Source organism: Silene latifolia, chromosome 11 (assembly GCF_048544455.1).
Source record: "Silene latifolia isolate original U9 population chromosome 11, ASM4854445v1, whole genome shotgun sequence".
NCBI lineage: Eukaryota > Viridiplantae > Streptophyta > Magnoliopsida > Caryophyllales > Caryophyllaceae > Silene > Silene latifolia.
The window spans coordinates 2,534,802-2,558,491 of NC_133536.1; the positions used below are offsets into that span (position 1 = coordinate 2,534,802).

Genomic DNA, 23,690 nt, shown 5'->3' on the forward strand with positions numbered 1-23,690 from the left:
GCCAGCACGGTCTTTCACCAGACCACTAAAAAAGGGCTCGTGAACACGAGCCAGACCAAGCTGGCCCGTGATATTAGCCACCTCTAAGTAAGACCATTAGTCAACGTATAACGGTTTTGGTTTTTTATTAAGGTTTTATGTCTTATTCGTTAATCGTAATATAATAATTTACAAGACTAGTATGACTAGAATAGCGGTACTCTATTATAATATTATTAATATAATTTTTATTCTATAATTTGTACGAGTAATTTATTCGTGTAGCTGCACCCTGCACCTACCAATTCATTGACTATCTTATTATTCATTATCCGTTTTTGTTTTGATTAATAATTAATTAATTAAATAAGACTAGTGTTCTTTAGTTTCGGAGTATAGAACAATAGTAATAATAGTAGTAAACTCTATAGTCCATAATTATTGTTATTGGTGTAAACACCATTATTAATAGTTTTTTGAAAAAAAAAACTACGGACCGACACGAATTGATACGGTAGTCCATGTTGATCATTTGGTAATCACGACCGGTTGTAATTAAAATGCTTAATAGAATATTTATTCAACTTTTTTTATTTTAAAGTGCGATAATAAAAATGATTAATTTGATAAAACTTACTAGTATGATGTAGTACTACTACTTTTATATCGATGAGTGCAAATTTTCTTTCACTATAAATGAGCAATTTTATCAAAAGAAGTATATATATGATCAACCTTTTAGGCCGAATTAGTTCGGCCCAACAGGTAGCCCACAATGACACAACCCACGCATATAACGGATTAACGGGCATCATAGTCGGCATGCACGTCATGATATGACACGGTAGCTTACTTGCCGAGCCGGACCAATTTTTTTTTTTGGTATTAGACACAAGTATAGTACACAATTGATGAGGCATGAGCCACGACAAGATTAACAAAAAGTGGCCCTGGTAAATCGGATCGACCCCGACCAACCGGTCCGGTTCGTTCCAGACCGGATGCATACCGGTTCGGTCTCCGTGTCCCAAAAAATATGGTGACCGGTCTCCGATCCAGTCCGGTCCAAATTAAAAAATAAAACTCAATTTACCTTGTAAAGTACTACTGGTCCGGTTTAAACCCGGAAAATACCGGACTTATAAGGTTCCGGTCCCCGTTCTTTGGATATGTGGTTATCCGGTCCGCGGGTTTATCCGGTCCAGTCCGGTGAACACCCTTAGTGTTGGGCTCCTTAGATTACAGTAGACAAAACGTGAAGATAATTGGGCCTATATAACTTCGGGCCGAATTGATTAGCATGGTAATTTATGTAACAATAACTCTTCTATAAGTTCGTGTTATAACATAAGACTGATCTAAAAGAAGAGAACCTCACATATAGCATTTAATTTATTTATATTTTAATTTTATTTTAATAAATCGACATTTTATAATGAAAACTACGATATTTAAATATATAAGTTATCAATATAAAATTTTAGGTTATTAAACTAAAATATTTTTTTACAAGTTAATTAACTAGTCTATTTAACTTTTAATTATTGGAGTAGTTATAACTAAAGTGGTCTTAGACAACAATTTATGTTTATTCAGTTAGACATAACTGCATGATGATAATCTAGTATCAAACTTCGGCCTCGATTTTTTTGGACCGTAACCATTTAATCTGAAGTGAATGTAATACAATTCAACTAATTAAACTGAATTAAAATTAAGTTTAATATACTTCGTAAAACAATTTCATTAGTTTTTCAAACAAATTAATTATATTAGATGTACGAATCTACCTAATACTTGTACCCACTTCAAGACTTGAGGAACAACAACTTAACAAATACGGAGTTAATTAAGGACCCATCTTAGTCGATGGTGCATAAATTTTAGATTGATCGACATTTTCACATTAAAGAGAGAATTAACAAGCCACTTATACAGCTGAAATAACATACTCCTTCCGTCTCGATCAATTGTTGTCCTTTGGTTTTGGCACAAAGAGATTTTTTGACATGGTATCAGAGCCAGTGTGACCAAATGTCACGGGTTCGAATCCCACCCTCCTCAGTTCTAAAGTGAAATATTAGCATCAGGTGCGGAGAGGCCTGCAGGCTGCAGTTACATCCATATATACTTCAAGCCCAAATTAAAGGGCATTCGTGTGAGGGGCGTGTTAGAGTATAAAACGATTTGGGCTCTAACCATCAGCGTAAACTTTTGGTTGAGATGGTTTCTTGACATTAGCCTGATGTAAGTGATCGATGTTTAAGACTGAGATCTCGTGGCAATAGGCCACAGGAAAGAAGCGTACTCCCTCCGTCCGGCCGTCCCGGTCAATTGTTATCGTTTAATTTTGGCACAAAGATCAATGAAAGAGTAAGGGGCCTATTACTAAATGACAAGTGGAACAAATTGAGTATGAATGATCAAATTGTTCATCAAATTCATTCTTAAAATAGGAAGGACAACAAATAATTGAGACACCCTAATATGAAAAAAGAAAACAAATAACCGGAACAGAGGAGTATTATATTAGTCTTGCGCCTCATTTGACCAAAAAAAAACCCATAGAAATACTTCCATAGTCATGTTGAAACTTGAATGCATGCAAGACTATTTTCGTTGCTTACACGAGCATCTTGACATTATTGTTATAATTTCATGTAGAATCTTCGCATAATTTTGGACTAATTCAAACATAATACAGTAATAAATATTAATGCAGGACTTAATGAACTTATTACCTTACTATAAAACCATACGTTGCAACTCAAAAAAATTCATAAGCAACATCTTTATAAGTTTATTTATACACATTATTTATTCGAATTTACGAATTTACGTTGTGAAAATTAAATTTTATGATGGCACCTTGTAATAATATTCTTGTTTACATAACTATATTAGTTCTTTCTAGTTATGTAGCCCATGCAACTGATCCAAGTCAGCTACAAGATTTCTGTGTTGGGGTAGATGATCCTAAAGATGCATGTATGTACTTTTAATTTTCCGTCTCATGCATTTATTTACTTTTTATATATATTAAGAGAACCTTAATTAAAAGTAAATAAATGATCTGAAACTAGTTTGTGATGAACAAATAACGTGAAATTAACAATTATTATTATGTGATCGTTTGTTTTATGCAGTGTTTGTGAATGGTCGATTTTGCAAGAATCCAATGGACGTGACAGCAGACGATTTCCTATTCAAAGGACTAGACATAGCCGGGGATACAAACAATAGGCTTGGCTCACACGTAACACTAGTGAATGCAACTCTATTCCCGGGCCTAAACACCCTCGGCGTATCATTGGCTAGGGTCGACTTTGCACCCCATGGTTTAAATCCGCCTCATATACATCCACGTGGCACCCAAGTCCAAACTGTACTTGAGGGGACCCTTTACGTTGGTTTTGTCACGTCTAATCTTGCAAATAATGAAAACAAGTTTTTTACTAAGGTGCTTAACAAGGGAGACGTATTTGTTTTCCCACAAGGTCTTATTCATTTTGAAATGAATATTGGTGACACTCCCGCAGTGTCTTTGGTTGCGCTGAGCAGCCAAAACCCGGGAGTGACAACTGTGGCTAACTCTGTATTCGGTACAAAGCCGCCTATATCGGTTGATGTCTTGAGCAAAGCCTTTCAGTTGGATGAGAAATTGGTTAAGGACCTTCAATCTAAGTTCTAGATATATAGTATATACTCCGTACTATATATGTTTCCCAATACTATATTATGGCCAAATAAATTAAAGAGTTCCTCAATATATTGAGATAATGTAATTGAAATCGATGTATTTTTTTTCCATTATATATAATGATAGAATAAAAATTAAAGTTATTATTGGTTATTTTACATGCATGTTTGCCAACCACTATACTATCATATTTGCCATCCATATTTGTAAGATTGCCTCTAAAATTTAAAATTGAATAGTTCTATAATGAACGTTTGAAATAATAAATTAAGGCGAAAATTAAAAGGGTAATACCGCAATAGAAGTATAGCGTATATATCAACCAACTAAAATTTAAAATTGAATAGTTCTATATGGAATATTTTTTATGGTTACGTTTTATATATAAAAGTACATTTATATTAAATTAAATTCATATTCAATTTATTAAAATAATATTAATACACTAAATCTCTAGAATTATCTTTATAAAATTATCGTGCTGTAGCACGGGTTGCTATACTAGTTATTAATCCACAAAACTAAAATACGGAGTAACAATAACCATCATAGACTTAGACCTGGCACGTGCACACGGGTCATTCGGGACGAGTTATTCGTGTTGGTAATAATTCAGGTTTTGACTGACAGGGTTGTGTATTTCATATTCGGGTTATTTTTTAGTGTGTTGTTATTAAGTTATTTATTTAGGGTTAATGGTTAGTAACTTAGTATGAGATAAAAAAAACATTTCGAATCAAATGGGATAAGGTTAGGTCATGTCGGGTTATGGGTTAAATTCTGGTCTTGCTGGGTAGGGTTATTTGAAGTAGGTCAGTTTTACCAGGTCTAATAATAGTAACCATAGTTCCGTTAAGGAAAGAAACCACTAAGCTTACAAGTCTAACTTGATTATTTCCTCCATCCAAACAATTCTGTTTTCTCTTTGAATATTTAAACAAAGATAAACAAATAACTAGGATATAGAAATCATGATCGTCCTCTGGAATTAAGCCGAAAAACGGACTTAAAAACAAAAGAATCATAATAAAGTTTTATATGGTAGCGAAAACTAAAACATCATATTTCAGAAAGGGTTTTTCTAACATGTGGTCGATATTTAGAGTGGAATAATTTGGAATTCAACACAAGGTGACATTTAAATAAAATTACCATGCCACATGTTACACAGTTGAGATGTAAAAGACATCATACCTTACGAATTACAGTCGAATAGTCGATTATGGCGTCGTCACCCGTCTCTTAATATTGTATTCATGTTGAATCATCACATAATTTTGGACTTATTCAAACATAACAAAAGTGATCAATAGTAAATTTACCTTACTATTGAAAAAAAAACCATACATTGCAATTATTTCATAATTAAGTAATTAACATTCTCAATTATACAGATTATCACTCAAATTTCCGTTGCAAAAATTTGATAATTAATCGATGGCGCCTTGTAACATGCTTGTTTACGTAACGATATTAGTTCTTTCTAGTTATGTGACACATGCTAGCGATCTAACCCCGCTTCAAGACTTTTGTGTTGGAGTCGATGATCCTAACGATGCATGTAAATACTCTTTCTGTATTGTCTCATGCATTTATTTATCTTTTATATTTATTATTGGCGTTATCATTTTAATCAAAGATAAACAAATGGTCTGAAATTACGTGGTTCTTATTTTATGCAGTATTTGTGAATGGACGATTTTGCAAGAATCCAATGGACGTAACAGCAGACGATTTCCTATTCAAAGGACTATTAGCCGGGAATACAAACACCCGGCTTGGTTCACACGTAACACTAGTGAATGCAACCGTGTTACCGGGCCTAAACACCCTCGGAATATCATTGGCTAGGGTCGATATTGCACCTGGTGGCTTAAATGGACCTCATATTCACCCACGTGGCACCCAAGTCCAAACCATGTTGGAGGGAACCCTTTTCGTTGGTTTTGTCACGTCTGACCTTCCAAATGGCGAAAACAAGTTTTTTACAAAGGTGCTTAACAAAGGAGATGTATTTGTTTCCCCACAAGGTCTTATTCATTTTGAGCTTAATATTGGTGATACTGCCGCGGTGTCTATGCACGCGTTCAGTAGCCAAAACCCGGGGGTGATGGCTAACTCTGTATTCGGTGCAAACCCGCCTATTCGAGCTGATGTCTTGAGCAAAGCTTTTGACTTGGATGAGAAATTGATCAAGGAAATTCAATCTAGGTTGATTTAGATATACAGAGTATACTCTCACCGTTCCAATCATTTTTTTACATTTTAGTTTTATTCTGTTTAAGGGATATTTAATCAAACGTAGTAAATAGATGATTTGGACGGAGGAAGTATATAGGGTTTCGAATACTTTTGTTATTATATGTCCAAATAAAGAGTTGCTCAATAGATCGAGATAGTGTAATTGAATGCAATGTTATTTTTCTTCATATAAAGATGGAATAATTAAAAATTTATGTTATTGGTTATTTAACAGTTTTGCCAACCACTCTACTAACACTCTATTTGGTATAAGATTTAAGTATTAGAGTATAAAATTAATCTTGGTATTTCAATCATCGGCTTAAGCTTTTGATTTTTCACCTTCAAATGTTCCTAGGGACGCATACAATTTAAGGTGTTCAAAGTTCTAAAGCATCACATTAGTAATTCTCAAATTAAGACATAATACGCCCTTGATCCCAATATTTATTTTATTTTTATTTTTATTTTTATTTTTTCAAATGATATTTTAATTAAAGTGAGGTAATAATTAATTGAAACCGAGGAAGTATATATTATCAAATATCAATGTGACCATATTTTCTTTTCGTGTAAAGAAAGTCACAAGCAAAGATTATTTTGATGCTGAAGGGATTTTAGTTCAGGTCAATCTCTCATGACTTTTTCAACTAAGGTAATTGATATCGAAGAAACCACTAAGCTTACAAGTACTTTTTATTAATTAGTTACTCCGATCAATTATTTTCTTTATCTTTTATGCTTCTCGTTAAAGGTAATTTTAAACAATGATAAACAAATAACTAGGATTAAGAGATCATATTTTTGTCTCGAAACATAATATTTATAACATTCAAACCATTTCGTACTCAAAACTTAATATTTCTTAGTTGACATCATCATCTTACAAGCCATTTTGCCTTATATTACATACATGCCCTAATTTTACGTCGTGTACACAACATGACTATATTAGGATCTAATTAAAATCCACCATGCATAATAATAAGAACGTACACACCACTTCACTTATTCAACAAACATACAATTACTATATAAGTTCGCTCTTTACTCCATGGATCTAGTAACCTCCTGGCATGCCAAATTGAGCTTGAAGATACTTAACCGTATTAGGGTCCAAATTAAAGGCCTTAGCCAGAACATCGACCGAGATAGGTGGATTGGACCCAAACACCGCGTTAGCAATCGTAATAACACCGGGATTTTGGCTACTTAAACCCGAAATCCCAGAACCAGGATAATTTCCAATGTTGAATTGAAAATGAATTAAACCTTGAGGGAACACAAATACATCACCTTTGTTAAGAACCTTTGCAAAAAGCTTGTTTCCACCATTATTTGCTAGGTTAGACGTCACAAACCCGACAAGGAAGGTACCTTCTAAGACGGTAAAGACCTCGGTTGCTCTAGGGTGAGTATGAGGCGGGTTTAGGCCGAATGGACCAAAGTCGAGTCGAGCAAGCGATATGCCGAGAGTGTTGAGTCCGGCTAAGTTTGTTGCGCTTACTAGGGTTACACTGAACCCTAATTTGTCTAAGTTTCCTGGAATTAGTCCACGGAATAAAAAAAAATCTTCGGGTTTTACTAGGTTTGGGTCTCTACAAAATAATCCATTCACGAACACTGTTACATCATAGAAGAGTAATTGAATAGTTAGCATGCATGCAATTAATTAAGAGATTAGTAAATCGGTGTTTCTAACGTGAGCACACCTTAATAACCTTAAGAGTTTTTTGTTAAAAACTACCTAAATTTTATATCATTTTCATAAATACTACCTAAAGTTTTTAATTTTGCGAGAAACTACCTAAATTTTCTTGACTTTTTTCAGACACTACCAAATTGAAAAATCCGATCAAATTAGACAAAATTCTAACTCGAAAACATTATTTTTGGCATTGAACATACATTATTTACTATACTTAACCACCGCCAACTATTTTGATTAGCTACTAACACATTTATTTTAATTTGTTTTACTACAATTTTGACTAGTTTGGCTGAGATTGTGGCTAATTTGGACAAATTATGATTAATTCGATTGGAATTTTGACTTATTTGTTGGAATTTTAGTTAATTTGGAAAAAAAATTGTCGAATTTGCTCATTAATTTCAATTTGGTAGTTTTCGACAAAAGTAAAAAAATATTAGGTAGTTTCTCGCAAAACTATAAACTAGGTAGTATTTATGAAAATGATGTAAATATTAGATAGTTTTTGACAAAAAACTCTAACCTTAATATGGAAATATTCACCAATAAGATATACCTGAATATTTCATGAGAATATCTTGTGAATATTTCCACATTTAGCTAGGTTATTAGGTTCAAAAAACCAGAAGTAAATTTAATACATTTATGTATGAAAAAACTCATGCACGTAGACAACTCTAGAACGGTGCAATAGTCTTAATTTGAGAGGTCATATTCTAAATGTCGAGACAAATTATTACTAGGCAATTAAAGTAAAGACAATGTTTATTTCTCTTGAATTAAGCAACAAACTCATTATTATTGCAAGGGTTTTTCTAACGTGTGCCATAAGGGTACACATTAATAATCCATATATGGTAATATTTACAATATTTTCTCATTAAATATGATAAAAATGAGAATATACTTGAGTATCTCATTTGAATATGTTGTAAATATTACCAAATGTGGGTTATTAATGTGTCTCCTAAAGGCACACGTTAGAAAAACCCTTATTGCAATAGGCTTATCTTTCAAATTTGCACATGAACACCCTAGATGACGGTCAATAGTTTACGTATTCTATTTTAGTCAGGTCAACGACCAATCACAATTAATTTTTTTAAATTAAGTAGTAAGTTTTTTCTATGGAAAAAGTTAAGTCAATACTTTGTACATTAAAATTTGGAATATGCAAGCATATACTCCTTCCGTTCGGCTCAATCATTTGCTCGACTTTAATTAAAATACTGTCACAGATAATAAAACAGGTAAATAAATAATAAGAACGGATGGATTATCGTTAATGTGGAATTCAGATAAAAACAAATGTTACGAATGTATGAAAAATAAATGAGATTTGAGATAGAAATGTACCTCCATCAAGAGGTTGATTGACTCCAACGCAAAAATCTTGAAGTTGATTAGGATCAGTAGCATAAGCAACAAAGCTTATTATTGCGAAAAGTGCAACATATGCAAAGATTATTTGACTAGTTTTCATTGTATTTTTCTTTGAATAATAATGTCAAAAAGTTGGATGATAATTAAATTGAATGAAAGATTACCCTTTTTATAGGCAGAAATTTTACATTACTGTCAAACCTGGGGAATTAGTATAAGATTATCTTAACCCAACAATCCAAGTTGCACAAAGATTAATTAATTAGCCAAGATTACAGAATAAGTCTTCTATAAAACAGTTTTATAATAAAATATCGTAAATTCATGTATTAAAAACCTTAATGCACTTATCATGGAAAATAGTGGTTCATGATAGGTGTTTTCGTGGAACTATTTAGGTAAAATATGACTTATTTTTATGTTAATATCTGTGTAAAACGGTTCTATACATGAATTATATTGGGATTATTATACCAAGTGAACTGACTACATTTTTTAATGGATATTACACAGTTAATGACTAACAACAATGCCCATTATCCACATAATGCTTTGGCCGCCTTTGTCGTATTATACCATAACATTGTTTACAATAATTTGTATAATTAAAATATAATAACAGGAGTATTTCATTGATCGGAAGTTGTACTAAATTTTGGGTCGTTGTCGATAACATTCTTCATAAAATAAGATTATAGATCACATGCTATTAGGTCCACTAGGTATCGCAACTAGGTATTACTGAGATTCGGTATTACTTTCTTATTATAAGTCCTTTGATATGGTTGATCATTTTAATGAAATTTATATGTTGTGTGTGACATGTTGGTAATTTGGTATCGACTATCGAGTGTCAGTATCGATCATACGATAATGTCATCTTATATTTCTTTTGAAAAAAGAATAAAACAATTTTTTTATCGACAAGCTATATGTGAGATAATATCAATCACCTGACATACTTTGTCCCTAACTTTAAATTTAGGTTCCGTCATTAACCTCGTCGTAATATTATACAGGTTAAGGGTCGAATACTCGACCCTCCTTATATTTTACTCCAAATCGTCAAGTATATATGGTTGTCAAATTTTATCATATTCTTATAGTGCATTCAAGTAGTGGACTTACTCGTCAACGAAATCCATCAATTATACATTCTACTACGAAAATATTCTCAGAATATGTCAGTCAACCTTTGCAAATTCTTATCTCAGAAGGGCTATTTTCCGTTTGAAATAAGACGAATCAAATGTAGTCATTTTACGATAAAATGTTACTCCCTTTGTCCAGGTCATTTGTTGTCCTTTTTCATTTTGGGGTGTCTCAGTCATTTGTTGTTCTTTCTATTTTAGGAATGTATTTGATGAATAATTTGCTCATTCACACTCAATTTAGTCCACATGTCATTTAGTAATTGACTATCTCCTCTTTTCTTGGTCTTTGTGCCAAAACAAAAAGACAACAAATGACCGGGACGGAGGAAGTGCTATTTATTTTCTGATAAAATGTTACCATCATTTTCAGGTAAAAAGTGACAAAATTAGTTATAACATTTTTGTCATTAAATATTATATTCTATTAAAAAAATGGTGATATTTAGTCCGTTTTATTTCAGAACGTCTGAAACAAGACTTATTGGTCAACGTTATTAGCTTCCTTCAACGTAATACGTAACTACGTAAGACGAGTGCTTTGCGTATGTATACATCAAGTAGCACTTCCTCCAGATTAGTTGAGTCATGACTAGAATCACTATCCACTATCCTCGAGCAAATTATTTTTTTTTTTATTTTTTTTTTTTTTGAAATATGTCCATTGTCTAACTTTGATTAATACAATCAGTTAGTCTTGTTGAAGACGGGTCGGAGTAAGTGACGGGTAATGCCACTCATAAAATGGATAGGGAGGACAAGGTGAGGACACTCTCATGTGCTTCACTCTCTCCTCTATTTGGATTATTCGTGAGAGGAAATGGTATCCGTCACTTTAAAGTGACGGATATGTGCCGTCTTCAATGAGATTTTGTGTAATACAATAGTGCAATAGTAAACTGTTTCAATTCAAGCTATATGTAATTTGAAGACTTAGGGAGTTAGGGCTTTGTTCGGATTAGGAATAGGTGTAACATTCCGTTTTGATGGTTGATCTTCTTTTGTGGATTGTCTTGGTATTGAGTGCTATTGAGTGTTATGGAAGTGAGACAAGATTGGAAACATTATTTCGTGGTTATTCGATAATGTTATGGAGTCTATACCGAGAGGATATGTTATCTAGTAAGCGTGGTTAGTGGAGCTGGTGTTAGGTGTCCATGTTTTATAGGTTGGGTTGGAACTTCGGGGACGAAGTTCTTTTTAAGGGGGGAAGATTGTAACACTACGGATTTTGTTAAGTTGTATACTCGACCGAGTAGAGCCTACTCGGCCGAGTAGTGTTAATTGTGGAGTCTGTTTTGGTTCTGCCGAGTAATACTCGGCCGAGTATGGAGAATACTCGACCGAGTAGATGATACTCGGCCGAGTATAGCTTTACTCGACCGAGTATCCGGTCTGGCGAATGTTATTTTATCGGTTTGATTAGGGAATGTTAGGGTTATTTTATATTCGACGTCAGTTTCTAAAACATCACTTCCAACCCTAATCATTTTACGATCTCTCCCTAATCACTCCCTAATCATCCTCATATCTCGTTGTGTGTGCAAATCGTCGTGATCCTTACGTGTAGTCTCTTATTCTCTTTGTTGGTAAGTTTCATTCCCTTGTCATTTGTATTCTTTTGGGGTTACTGTATATATGGAATTGGGGAAAATGGGATTGTGCAATGTGTAATTGTATTATGTGATTATTGTTGTAGGTGACGATGTGATATTTGTTATGCATTTGTATGGTTGATTGCAGCATAGCGGATTGCGAAAAGGTAGGGTTTCCCCTACAAGATCGTTAATTGATTGAGATTACTATTGTATTGTAATTGTTGTTATCTGCTGATCATCGGAGTATGGGTGTTGTGGTGACGGTGGTGAGGTGATTGTGTTGTGACGGTTGTGGTGTTGTGACAGCTATGATGCTGTGGTTTATGTGATTGTGGTGGAGTCACTTGCGGGAGTGGCTTCACACCCTAGTTCGCCCTCCGTGGAACCCGCCATGGGAGGGGATGTGCACATTAAGGGACAGGGATTGTTAGTCGCTCGTTGATGAGCTGGACTAGGTGGGGATGGGCTGCGGTCACCCACTGGCGGCGAGGATTACCTGTTGCGATGGGTAATCTGGCAGGGCTACACACTTCGGTGTGTAGTCGGATTCTTTCTTGTGCGTGAGATCGATGATGTTGGTGGTAATGTTTGTTGTCTTATATTGATTGAGTAGTACTGACCCCGTGTTGTTGTTTTGTAAAACTTGCGGTGATCCATTCGGGGATGGTGAGTGATTGTGACAGTGATACATTTATTGAGCTTGGGGGCGATCATGGGAGAGTCACCACGCTGGATTAGATGACACCATCACGAGCTTTAGTTATTGTTTTGGTAGTTGTTGCCATTTGGATAATTCGTTTATTAGATTTTGGAGACTATGTAACTTTTATAATTACCGTACCTTAATAAATGTGTTTGGACTGTTGCTTTTGATATATACTAACCTCGGGCAACCGAGATGGTAACAACCTTTCATGCTGGGGTAGTCCTGGTAAGGTACCTTGGTATGAGGGGGTGTTACAATAGGTTTTAGAAAAACGTCATCTCCGGAAAGACTGAATTGTTTGGATTAGGAATAGGTTGAAAAAAAGACTCGTGTCCTGAAAGAATTGAAATGAGCTGAGGTTTAGTTTCTATTCCCCCAGATTGTTTAAAGAGTAAGGGGGCGTTTGGTTAGAGAAAGGAAAAGGGAAAGAAAATTAGAAAGGGTAAGAGGGGGAAAGGTAAGGGATTGCCTAAAGCTTAACTAATTGTTTGGTTACATCAAGAAAATGAAGTTGGTGGGTTGTGGTTTATTTTGGTGTACGGGTGGTGGTTTAGGTGGGGTGGTGGTGGGGGTGGTGATGGTGGCGGTGGCGTGGTGGTGGCAGTGGGGTGGCTGTGGTGGTGGCGTCATGGTGGTTATGGAGGTGGTTTATGTGGAGTGGCTGTGGCAGTGGTTTTTGGTGGTGGTTTAGGTAGGGTGGTGGTGGTGGTGGCGTCGTGGTGGTGGTGGTGGTAGTGGGGTGGTTGTGGTGGTTGTGATGGTGGTGGTGGCGTCATGGTGGTTGTGGCGGTGGTGTTGTGGTGGTGGTTTATGTGGGGTGGCTCTGGTGGTGGTTTTGGTGGTGGTGGTGGTGGTGGCGATGACGTCTTGTTGGTGACTGGTGTCGTGGGAGCCGTAAGTGTGGTGGTAGGTAAATAAGGTGGTTGAAGGGTAACAAGCGTAATGAAATCTCATATCTTAGGGGGGTGGGGGTAAGAAATTAGATGGATTGAGAGGTAAGGAAGGGAATTGCATTCTCTTTGTTTGTGTCAAACAAACACCAACAAAGGGAATCAATAACTTTGTTTCCCTTTCCCTTTCTTACAGACCTCCAACCAAACGCCCCCTAAGTCTCCTGAGGGAAGGTCTCTCAATAAGCTTATTGAGAGATTATTTTACCCTTTTAAGAAAAAACTAATTTAGATCTCGCACAATGAATGCACGATATTTATAGAATTTTTATTTTTGTATTACTTAAACATCTAAATTAACACCTCATTAATTTTTTCATATTTCATATCATTATATTTTGGTATGAGAAAAAAATTGAACTGTAAAATTATTCAAGAAAATTGAATAAAATTGAACTGTAAAATAATAGCGGTATCTCATTAATTGTTCATTTTTCTCATTATTTTATTTTGTTTCGAGAAAAAAAAAATTAAAACTGAAAATTAATCCAAGAGAACTGAGTAATGTGCTGAAATATATTTTTTTAAAAAGTATTTTTTAAATAACAAATCTAATGATTCCAATTTATAAATTCTCTCAATTTTTTTGTCCTGAAAGTAATCAAAACGATTTATAGTTTTGTTTATATATAGTATAAGAACTCAAGTCATTCTCAAATATTAGCATCAATAAAAGATTTAATCGTTTAGTTTGCCTTTATTTATATTTTAATTAAAATATTATAATTTAGTTTTGTGAAAATTATATAATTTGATGAAAAAATTAATTTTAATGAAAAGAATTATATAATGAAATACATTATATTTATTAATTTCCTTATTTAGTGAATGCAATTAACTTATAAATAGTTTCCTTAATTAAAAAGATGTTTTTTGCAGGGAAAATGTACGAGTTTATCTATTGTTTTAGTAGATAGAGGATGATACTAAATGTAATAAAACAGGTACAAATCATGATTAAAGATAAAATGGATACATTTATTATGTAAATATGCACGAAATTTAAGCGGTATGAACGTGTTATTTTCATGTCCCATCTTGTGTTTATGGTATGAACGTCTTATTTTTGTTTATTACTCCTCACAAAGACAAAAAATAAAAAGACAAATAAATAATTAGGATAAATGGAGTAACATTGAAGAAATCTAGTACCGGTGAATATTAGTTGTTCATGGGTCATCCCGTTCATTAGGCCCGTCCGTCCAGCCCGTTTATTACATGGGCTTGGACAAGTATTTTTTACCTGAAAAATTAAGAGGGCAGACCAAGCCCAGCCTGCCAAGTTAAATGGGCGGGTATGGACAACAAGAAAATCCCGTGGGCTGGCCCATTAGGCCCGTTTACTGTTTAAATCCTTTACTTTTACTCTTAATGGCTTGCTTGAATTGAGGGTAAAAGGAGGGGAATGAATATGAGATAAATAATTAAGGTGCATTTTCCATGTTTGGCATGAGAGTAATCAATCACCTCCTGGATCTATTACCCTCATAAAAGGGTAATACACCCACCCTCCCCCCTGAGTAATGATTAAGGGAGTAAAACATCTACTCAGTAATTATTACCCTTATGCCAAACCTATCATCAATGAAATCATTACCCAAATAATTAACTTCCCCGGTAATTATCACCCAGTTAAAATTTACCCCAAAATTATTCCTTGGATTCCAGGCAAGCCCTAAAAAACACATTTTCAAAGAAAATTGTATCAAATTTATATGGATGTGTAACACTAAAATAATACGTAAACTATAAAGGTTAAAATATAATGAACATATTTATATATTGGGTACCCTTATATATTTTAATTAATAAAAAATCTAAATTGAGTTTTCGTGTTACAACCCATTAGCCCATGGGTCACCCGACTTTTGACTAAAGGGCGGGCAAGGCCGCAAGGCAAGGATAATAGACCCATAATTAAGGCCCGATCTGCCCACTAAGGTCTTAAAGGGCAACTTTTCCTTCACAACCCGGTCTATGTCCGATCCAAGCCCGTATTTAAACAGCTCTACCGGTGAACAATCCATCCCAAATCGGAATCGATTCCCTAGTTGACACCTAAATCGACTGTCTTACATGTACTTGACACATTATTCAGCATACTCGTCAAGCAGCTGGCAATTACACCGTTCGCTCTCTCAAGTATCACTACTCCGTACTCCGTAGTCCATAACTTCATAGCCTCTCTTTCACACCAAAGTCCAAAACAACGCAAAAAATTTGCAAAAAAAATAAAAAAATGACAGACCGTTACTTCGCAAATAACATGCCACAATATGTCCCAGAAACATCGTCAACAGTTACGTCTACTGAAACCGAAACTAAGGACAACTCGCTTCTTAACCTTCTTTCTACGGATTACAAATCATTTGCTTCCTTACTTGAAAGACTAGCTTTGGACATCAAAGAGACTGTACGTTCTTTCTTTAATTTGGGGTTTTTTGTAATTATTCGATTTTGGTTTAGTGTCGCGGGCACGTTGGTAATGCAGGCCAACTGTTTGTGAAAATGTTTGTACCAAAAACATGGTTACATGTACTTCTTCTGTCTCAATTATTTATTTGCTTTGATTAAAATACTTCTGATAAAGAATAAAAAAAGCAAATAAATGCTTAATTACCCAGCCAAGGTGGACCGAGTGCTAATTTATTCATAAAATATATAGACATAATTGGTCAATATGGCTTGGCCTTTTCCTTATATAACTAAGATCCTCCAGTAACCGACACGCAGTGGCAAAACGAGGGGCAAGTTGTTCCTAGTGATAGAACTGAATTTTTTGACAAGTCCCTTAATGACTACCGCAAATTGCGAGATAAAGGTTAGGACTTGGGATAGGAGCTCATTTTCCTCCAAAGAAATGGAGAGGTAAGTACTTATTAATAGCCCGGATCGCATATTGACAACATCTAACGGTTTTAAATTTACGTATAAAAATAAAATGAGGGTGAAAGAGGAAATAATTATTTAAGGAAATCGAGAGGATCCATTTCCTTGGGAAGATGTAGCATTATTCTTGAGTTAGCAACACAAAGAATTTGTTTCCGAAGGACCCAAAATGGAAATGCTGGAGAACTGCGAGTGTCTTTTACCTGACTAAGAAAATGGGGTCAACTAGTCATTTTTCTTTATTCCATCATAATCGAGAATCTAAGAATAACGAGTATTCGATGATTAGTTTGATCACTGAAAATTTCCACCCCTAACTTCAAATAATGATTCCGCCGCTTCTGTGTACAGGTGGTGATAGAGACATGGGGAAGAACTGGGCAGAAAGTGGTGGACTTTAGTCTTTATGCAGGAACTCTTGGAACTGCTTTTTTATTATTTAAGGCGTATCAAGTTACTAAGAATGTTAGTGACCTTAATCTCTGTTTGGAGATTGTCAAGGCTTGTGATCTTGCTTCCTCTAGTTCAAGGTATTATGTAACTTTGTCTCGTAAAAATGCTAGAACCATGGACATTATTTTATCTTATGCTGTGGCGGAAACAGGATTTGTTGTAGGAGGCAAGCTAGTAACTTAGTAAGAATAACTAAAAAAGTCGAGAGTTTTTACTAAAAGTTTTAAACTTTTCATTGCTGGGCGACCGCCCTTGCCAGCCTCCCTTGGTTTGGCTACTGATCTTATGTGAAATTTGTCATTTACGTGCATCCCGAGTTATAAGAGTATTTGTACAATCTCATATATGGGAGAAAAATTCTCTTTGTTGGGCATTGTGTGTTGGAAAGTTGGATATTCTAATTGGTGACAGTAATGTGTGCTTAATAGGGATGTGACGTTTATTTGTGGACGGGCTGGAGTTTACGCTCTTGGAGCAGTTGTTGCTAAACATATGGGTGATAAGCCATTGATGAATTACTATTTGACACAGTTTAAACAGGTTAGACTGATTTGATCATGGATATTTGAACATAGGTGAGTTCATTTCTTATTGACCGCACTTTACTGATACTTACAATGTTGGCCAATGAGGACAGATTAATCTTCCCAGGGATATTCCGAATGAGTTATTGTATGGCAGAGCCGGGTTTCTCTGGTCTTGTCTGTTCCTTAACAAACATGTTGGTGATGGGACGATCCCTTCTACTCTGATGGTAAACTCTAATGAAAGATCGGTATCAGTTTTGTTTTACTAATTCCATCACATTTATATTGTCTGAATTTCGTGTTGAAGGTACCGAAGATGTCTTAGCCTAGTGGTTAAGACGGAGGTATCCTGGACAATAGGTCTCAGGTTCGATTCCCCCTCCCCTTATTGTAATGCGACTAAGTGTGCGCTTCGTTGAACCTAAAAATTTCGTGTTGAAGGTCAACTCTATTGTTGACCATTAAGTAGATAGGGTTACTGGGTAGAATTTGTTGATATGTCAAAAGCTACCATCTCGTATCATTTTTGAATAATATTGCTTCGTAAGAGTCTTCAAATAAGGACAATGACTGTGAGCTGCTTCATCTTTGTAATTTCAACTGTACGTGTAGAGATCAATTGCCAGTGACATCATAGAGGACGGACGAAGAATGCCCAACAAGGGAAGTTGGCCACTCATGTTTGAATGGTATGGAGAGCGGTACTGGGGTGCAGCTCATGGACTTACTGGTATTTTGCATGTATTGATGGATACAGATTTGAAGCCGGATGAACGTGAGGATGTGAAGAATGAACTTCTATGTATGATTAAGCACCGGTTCCCGAGTGGTAATTTTCCTGCCAGTGAGGTAGATAAAGGGCGAGATGTTCTTGTTCATTGGTGTCATGGAGCTCCTGGCATTGCCCTCACACTTGTTAAAGCATATGAGGTAATTTATTTGCTACTCTGCAGTTACTTTATTGAGTAAATTGTTTATATATAGCTGTCTGTTTCGTTGTTCTATTTTGCGATTAAAATTTTCCATTTTAGTTCCCTGAGAGCGCAAAAGATTAAAAATTTCTCGCTTTGTTGGTTCAAGGTATAACATATCGAGTCATGTCTGATTTAATGATGTTTTTCAACATCATGAACTTGGAAAAATAAAGGAAAATATTAAGGTGAATTTTCACAAGTTTTGTGGAAATTGTTCTGTACTATATCTGTTTGTACCCTTTCCTCTGATTAACTGCGACTTACTGAAAATAAATGATCAATACCAGGTATTTAAGGATATCGTGTTTCTGGATGCTGCGATAGAAGCAGCTGAAGTGGTGTGGAATCGCGGATTATTGAAACGGGTTGGAATTTGCCATGGAATCAGCGGGAATGCATATGTTTTCCTTTCTCTTTATCGAGCCACTGGAAACATGTGCTACTTATATAAAGCCAAAGCTTTTGCTGCTTTCCTTATCGACAATGCTACTACACTTATTGCTGCTGGAGAAATGCATGGTGGCGATAATCCTTACTCTCTATTTGAAGGGATTGGAGGTATGGCTTACCTTTTCCTTGACATGATAGAACCAACATGCTCTGGATTTCCAGGTTATGAACTCTGAACTTCTGAATGCAAGAACTCGAGTCTGGTACTTGTTGTAGTTAATGTTGCATGTAAAATTCACTCTTGTTATTTTCGTCTTAAGTTGTATAAGATGTTAATCTGCTTCGCTATTAGGGAAAACAATTTCTCATCTATTTTCTCCTTAAGGTGTATATTACCTTTTATTTTCCTCATGGATGTTTTGTCCACCGGCCTCGAATTATTTTGGATGAATCACGATTTTCCGGTGTAGTTTTGTATGCTATATTAGTATTCGAGGATTATGGAATGTTGACCCTGGTCGGTTACAATGGTAAAGAGAGCTAACTTAGACATATATTTGAGGTTTTAGCCGCCTTTTCAGATGATCAGATTAGAGCATCTCCAATGGTTACTAAGAAGGACCTGCTTGCAATTTTAAAAAAAAAAATCAAGTGGGTTGCTCACCATTGGATTAGGAAAAATGCGGCCCGCTTGAAAGCTACTCCTGCTCTACCAAGCTACATGCTTGATTTTAAGTAGCTTTCTTTTCATTGGTCGATTATTTTAAGTGGGTCAAGTCAAGCTACAATTGTATGTCGCTCACCATTGGAGCGGTATCATGCTTACAAGCAATATTGTTGAAAATTCTTATGTGGCAAAGCAAGCCACAATAACTTATGGTTTACCACTAAAGATGCTCTTATAGGCAGACTTTTACGGGTTTGCAGATAAAGTCTCAGACCACAATAATTTAGGCAACATTTAGATAGTTATTCTGATTCTGATTTTGTAATGCCAATGTACTTCCCAACAAGTTCACTTGTACATCACTGCAAGCAAAAAAAATATTGGCGGAAGGAACATGGTTTATAGCATCACTTCGGAAAAAAAACCAGTTCTTGTCTACGGGATAGTATACTTGTTGAGGAAGGAAACAATGAGGCGATTAACCTCCTCAGGCAACTGTTCTTGAACAAAGTGATTTCCTTCAGGCATGTATACGATTTCTAGATCAGGCACGAGTTGTTTAACAATTCCACCCCGAATGTACTCTTCCATGCCTGGAAACTTAAAGAAATAATCCTTTTCACCCATTATAAGCAATGCTGGAGCTGTGACCGTTGGATCTTTAATGTCGACGCTAATGCCAGTGATCCTACAATCAAGCGTTAGATATAGATTAGACTTCCGTAAAGGCTCTAGACTGTCTTCACATATTCTGAAATGAGATGGTCTCAAAATTCAAAGGTGCGTTTTTCTCCCTTAAATTTATCTTTCATGCTGCTAAATTATTTTTCGGGAATTTTTCTATTTTATTGGAGATCCCCGCCCTTCTGTAGTCCTTTGATTTGATAATCAACTAGGAATTGTAACCCCTGAAAGGACTTTTCAATTTTCATTACCTTGTCGATACCCAAGGAGTCCAGTAAACCTATGACATCCTCAGCGAAGTCGGTCATGGTCGCCTTCTCAGGCTCAGCTGGCTGTTCAGAGAGACCGTAACCCCTGAAATCCATAGCGATTGCCCGATATCCAGCCTTAGCAACCGCCACCATTTGGTGCCTCCATGAGTACCATATCTCTGGGAAACCATGCAGGAAAACCACTACTTTGGGACCTTCAGAGTTCAGATTATATGAACAAAATTTGATCAGAAAACCAGATAATACTACTTTACAACAACAACAACATCAAAGCCTTAATCCCAAAATGATTAGTGGTCGGCTGACATGAATCATCCTTTAGAACAGATAATATTGTCTAAAGTCGATATTGTTTATTGTTTGACTATGAAAGTGAAACGAGGACAATGTATATAATTTAACTGCGCGTACTAAACTAGAACCATCTAATGATGATATATTGGTAGTGGTTAACCTGTTCCGGCCTCGGCGACATGGAGCTTGAGGCCTCTAACTAGTACATGCTTGTGTTGTATCTGCTCCATTGACAGCAGAAGGAATGGTTGAATAGCAAGAGTTTAGCTGCTGTTTTCCTTTGCTCTAGATGTAGTGCTAGACAATGGATTAGCTTTCTCACCAACTCTACTTTCCCTTACCTGATTTCTCTTTTGAATGCATGATTAAGTGCTTTGCATATAATATTGGTAGTGCATTTTAAGTAGTGGACTTATTCCTCAACCTATTCCACCAATTATACATTCTACTATGAAAATAAGTGCTTTGCATAGGAGCATGGTTCAAAATCTCGGTATCAGTTGTAGTCACGGTACCGGTATAATTGGTGGTAAAAGTGAGAATCCGATACAACTCGGCCGAGATTTTGAACCATGCATAGGAGTATGTAATATATATGTATATATGTATTTGAGGTTCTAGTGGCCTTTTCAGATGACCAGATCTTAGGCAGACTTTATCTGGGTTTGCAGATGAAATCTGAGACCACAAAAGTGGAGCAAACATTAAAACTCGGTTTCAGACTTTTGACCAGATTTTTTTTTTTTTTTTTTTGATGACGAGGGGGTTGAATTCCCCCGGGCCCATGCATTCCCGCACCACCACATGGACCGTGTAAGTCACCCCTTTCGGGGGCTGCAGTGGCCAAGTGATCATCGCCCGAGCTGGTAGTCGAACCCGGGACCTCTCAACTCCTGCATTTCTGCAAGCTTCAAGGTTTAACCCGGCTACCGCTGGACAAACCCGGGACCAGATCTTAGGCAGACTATATAGCACTATACATAGATGTTGAGTATGAGGGATAAAGATAAGTCATATTCGGATTTTCAATGCGGAAGTACTTCCAAGTTCCAAATAAGTTTTCTTGTACATCAATGAAATATTGGGCGGAGCGACCATGGTTTATAGCATTACTTCGGAAAAAACCAGCTACTATCTACTAGATAGTATGTTTGTTGAGGAAGGAAACAATGAGCCGATTAACCTCCTCGGGAAACTGTTCTTGAACAAAGTGATTTCCTTCAGGCATGTATGTGATCTCTAGATCAGGCACAATTGTTTTGACCATTCCACCCCGAATGTATTCTTCCATGCCTGGAAATTTGAAGACGTAATCCTTTTCACCCATAATGAGCAATGCCGGAGCTGTGACCTTTGGATCTTCAATGTCGACACTAGTGTCAATGCTCCTACAGTCAAACATAAACTATAGATCAGACTCCCGAATAGGCTTTAGGCTTTCATGGTCATGGTATTGACTCTACACAGTCTGAAATCAGTTCTGAAACCGAGGTTGAATACCATGATAATGACTGATGACGGACTAGTGCTTCTACGCCTTACCTGTATGGAACTTGCAAGGCTGTACGAAATCCTGAGGTTTCATATAGATTTGCGTAAACTGAGAGGTCATCCTCTGAGAACCAAGGTGGTAGAGGAGCATTAGGAGGAACTAAGTCCATTATTTCTTGATCATCACTTGCTACCTGAAGCTCACTCCCCGAAAACAGGATATAAATGTTCCGTATCACAGTTTTGACGTCAAATCGACCAAAATCCACCTCTGCCCTTCCTGGCTCCTGTTATAAGACATCACCAGAGAAATGCAAGTGTAAAATTCTGCATAAATGATTGCTAAGCTTCTCTTATGCTTTGTGAAGTGAAGTAATTTCGTTACCTTCCATCGCAAAACGTAGAAGCCTTTCGGAAGTTGATCTGGCTTGAGGTTACCGAATCCAGGTAGCATGAATGGGATGCCTAGGGTTAAGATACCAGCAACTCTTTCCTTATGGAGTACTGCTATCATGCTCACGATGAAAGCCCCAAAATCCTTCCCGACCAGGAAAACCTGCATTCACAGACATTTGGAAAACTTTAAGGTGTAAACGGCATATTGGCCAATTTTTAGCATATTCAGGGGTTTTAGCATGTTTGACCAATCAATATGCTAATTTTAGTGTTTGGTAAACGGCATATTGAAACAGCATATTTGGGGTCAATATACTGTTTTACAATATGCTGCTTACCCCAGCATATTGGTTAGCATATTGTAAAATAGGAAATTTTTCTCCATTTTACAAAGAAAACTAACAATCTACTAATCGTAATCTGCCAATTACCAAACACTCAAATTAATTCTGCTAATTATAATATGCTAGTCAATCCTTCTGATAAAATCTGTCATTTATAATCTGCTTTTGCAATCTGCTTATACTGAAATTAATCCGCTGTTTACCAAAGAGGGCCTTTAACCCGAAGTTTACTTCTAAGTGCAGTTTGCATTACCTTGTTGATGCCCAAGGAGTCAAGTAAACCTATGACATCCTCAACGAAGTCGGTCATGGTCGCCTTCTCAGGCTCAGCTGGCTGTTCAGAGAGACCATAACCCCTGAAATCAATAGCAATTGCCCGATACCCAGCCTTTGCTACCGCCACCATTTGATGCCTCCATGAATACCATATCTCTGGGAAACCATGCAGGAAAACCACTACTTCTGATCCTTCAGTTACATGAACAAAACTCGATCAGAAAACCAGGTACTACCTTTCTCTCTTAAGTTTATTAATATCTCCAAATATAAGTATAGAAAATACAAGTATATGTCAAGTAGAAGCATCTAATGATCATAGTGGCAGTGGCTAACCTGTTCCGGCCTCGGCGACGTGGAGGTTGAGCCCTCTAACTGATACATGCTTATGCTGTATCTGTTCCATTGACAGCAGTAGGAATGGTTGAATAGTAAGAGTTTAGTTGATGTTTGCTTTTGTTTTAGATTTAGTAGTAGACAATAGATTAGGCTTCTCACCAACTCCACTATCCCTTACCTGATTTTTTGGTGGAAATGATAAGAGTATTTTGTTTTATTTCTTTGGTAACTACAATGTATTTTTACCAAAGTTGGCGGGTGTGAGTGTTAAGGGC

At 36.1% G+C, this 23,690-nt stretch overlaps 6 protein-coding genes across 7 annotated transcripts; 3 read left to right on the top strand and 3 right to left on the bottom strand.

The window, feature by feature from the left end:
* The first annotated feature begins 2,758 nt into the window (after positions 1–2,758).
* LOC141612633 (putative germin-like protein 2-1) lies at positions 2,759–3,837 on the top strand. Its single transcript, XM_074431448.1, has 2 exons — positions 2,759–2,967; positions 3,126–3,837. The coding sequence occupies exons 1-2, from the start codon at positions 2,838–2,840 to the stop codon at positions 3,668–3,670; spliced, it is 675 nt and encodes a 224-aa protein (XP_074287549.1). The 5' UTR covers positions 2,759–2,837; the 3' UTR covers positions 3,671–3,837.
* A 1,279-nt stretch (positions 3,838–5,116) lies between these two features.
* On the top strand, positions 5,117–5,933 carry LOC141612634 (germin-like protein). Its single transcript, XM_074431449.1, has 2 exons — positions 5,117–5,240; positions 5,362–5,933. Exons 1-2 carry the CDS (start codon positions 5,117–5,119, stop codon positions 5,898–5,900), a joined length of 663 nt encoding a protein of 220 aa, XP_074287550.1. The 3' UTR covers positions 5,901–5,933.
* Positions 5,934–6,980: 1,047 nt separating this feature from the next.
* On the bottom strand, positions 6,981–9,114 carry LOC141612588 (germin-like protein). The gene is made up of 2 exons (XM_074431397.1): positions 8,988–9,114; positions 6,981–7,543 (listed from the first exon to the last, which is right to left on the bottom strand). Exons 1-2 carry the CDS (start codon positions 9,112–9,114, stop codon positions 6,981–6,983), a joined length of 690 nt encoding a protein of 229 aa, XP_074287498.1.
* Positions 9,115–15,575: 6,461 nt separating this feature from the next.
* Positions 15,576–19,089, top strand: LOC141610621 (lanC-like protein GCL2). The gene is made up of 6 exons (XM_074428797.1): positions 15,576–15,832; positions 16,660–16,838; positions 17,190–17,301; positions 17,399–17,515; positions 17,901–18,218; positions 18,550–19,089. The coding sequence occupies exons 1-6, from the start codon at positions 15,659–15,661 to the stop codon at positions 18,886–18,888; spliced, it is 1,239 nt and encodes a 412-aa protein (XP_074284898.1). The 5' UTR covers positions 15,576–15,658; the 3' UTR covers positions 18,889–19,089.
* Positions 19,090–19,598: 509 nt separating this feature from the next.
* On the bottom strand, positions 19,599–21,460 carry LOC141610623 (epoxide hydrolase 3-like). The gene is made up of 3 exons (XM_074428800.1): positions 20,730–21,460; positions 20,255–20,469; positions 19,599–20,007 (listed from the first exon to the last, which is right to left on the bottom strand). Exons 1-3 carry the CDS (start codon positions 20,797–20,799, stop codon positions 19,993–19,995), a joined length of 300 nt encoding a protein of 99 aa, XP_074284901.1. The 5' UTR covers positions 20,800–21,460; the 3' UTR covers positions 19,599–19,992.
* A 103-nt stretch (positions 21,461–21,563) lies between these two features.
* Positions 21,564–23,618, bottom strand: LOC141610622 (epoxide hydrolase 3-like). Of its 2 annotated transcripts, none has more exons than XM_074428799.1 (5): positions 23,413–23,618; positions 23,054–23,262; positions 22,446–22,616; positions 22,112–22,347; positions 21,564–21,957 (listed from the first exon to the last, which is right to left on the bottom strand). In XM_074428799.1, the coding sequence occupies exons 1-5, from the start codon at positions 23,480–23,482 to the stop codon at positions 21,708–21,710; spliced, it is 936 nt and encodes a 311-aa protein (XP_074284900.1). In that variant the 5' UTR covers positions 23,483–23,618; the 3' UTR covers positions 21,564–21,707. The 2 variants fall into 2 exon arrangements, with proteins under 2 accessions (XP_074284900.1, XP_074284899.1); XM_074428798.1 differs by having other exon boundaries at positions 23,054–23,268; positions 23,413–23,617.
* Positions 23,619–23,690: the final 72 nt, after the last annotated feature.

Excerpts from the sequence above, each read along its gene's own strand:
- LOC141612633 (XM_074431448.1), top strand. The coding sequence starts at position 2,838 with ATGATGGCACCTTGTAATAATATTCTTGTTTACATAACTATATTAGTT. Across the intron at positions 2,968-3,125 it reads AGATGATCCTAAAGATGCAT|TGTTTGTGAATGGTCGATTT; the intron begins GTATGTACTTTT and ends TGTTTTATGCAG.
- LOC141612634 (XM_074431449.1), top strand. The coding sequence starts at position 5,117 with ATGGCGCCTTGTAACATGCTTGTTTACGTAACGATATTAGTTCTTTCT. Across the intron at positions 5,241-5,361 it reads CGATGATCCTAACGATGCAT|TATTTGTGAATGGACGATTT; the intron begins GTAAATACTCTT and ends TATTTTATGCAG.
- LOC141612588 (XM_074431397.1), bottom strand. The coding sequence starts at position 9,114 with ATGAAAACTAGTCAAATAATCTTTGCATATGTTGCACTTTTCGCAATA. Across the intron at positions 7,544-8,987 it reads CAATCAACCTCTTGATGGAG|TGTTCGTGAATGGATTATTT; the intron begins GTACATTTCTAT and ends ATGATGTAACAG.
- LOC141610621 (XM_074428797.1), top strand. The coding sequence starts at position 15,659 with ATGACAGACCGTTACTTCGCAAATAACATGCCACAATATGTCCCAGAA. Across the intron at positions 17,516-17,900 it reads CGATCCCTTCTACTCTGATG|AGATCAATTGCCAGTGACAT; the intron begins GTAAACTCTAAT and ends CTGTACGTGTAG. Across the intron at positions 18,219-18,549 it reads CACTTGTTAAAGCATATGAG|GTATTTAAGGATATCGTGTT; the intron begins GTAATTTATTTG and ends GATCAATACCAG.
- LOC141610623 (XM_074428800.1), bottom strand. The coding sequence starts at position 20,799 with ATGGAGCAGATACAACACAAGCATGTACTAGTTAGAGGCCTCAAGCTC. Across the intron at positions 20,470-20,729 it reads TGTCGCCGAGGCCGGAACAG|GTCCCAAAGTAGTGGTTTTC; the intron begins GTTAACCACTAC and ends TGAACTCTGAAG.
- LOC141610622 (XM_074428798.1), bottom strand. The coding sequence starts at position 23,482 with ATGGAACAGATACAGCATAAGCATGTATCAGTTAGAGGGCTCAACCTC. Across the intron at positions 23,269-23,412 it reads CGTCGCCGAGGCCGGAACAG|GATCAGAAGTAGTGGTTTTC; the intron begins GTTAGCCACTGC and ends ATGTAACTGAAG. Across the intron at positions 22,617-23,053 it reads ACTCCTTGGGCATCAACAAG|GTTTTCCTGGTCGGGAAGGA; the intron begins GTAATGCAAACT and ends CTGTGAATGCAG.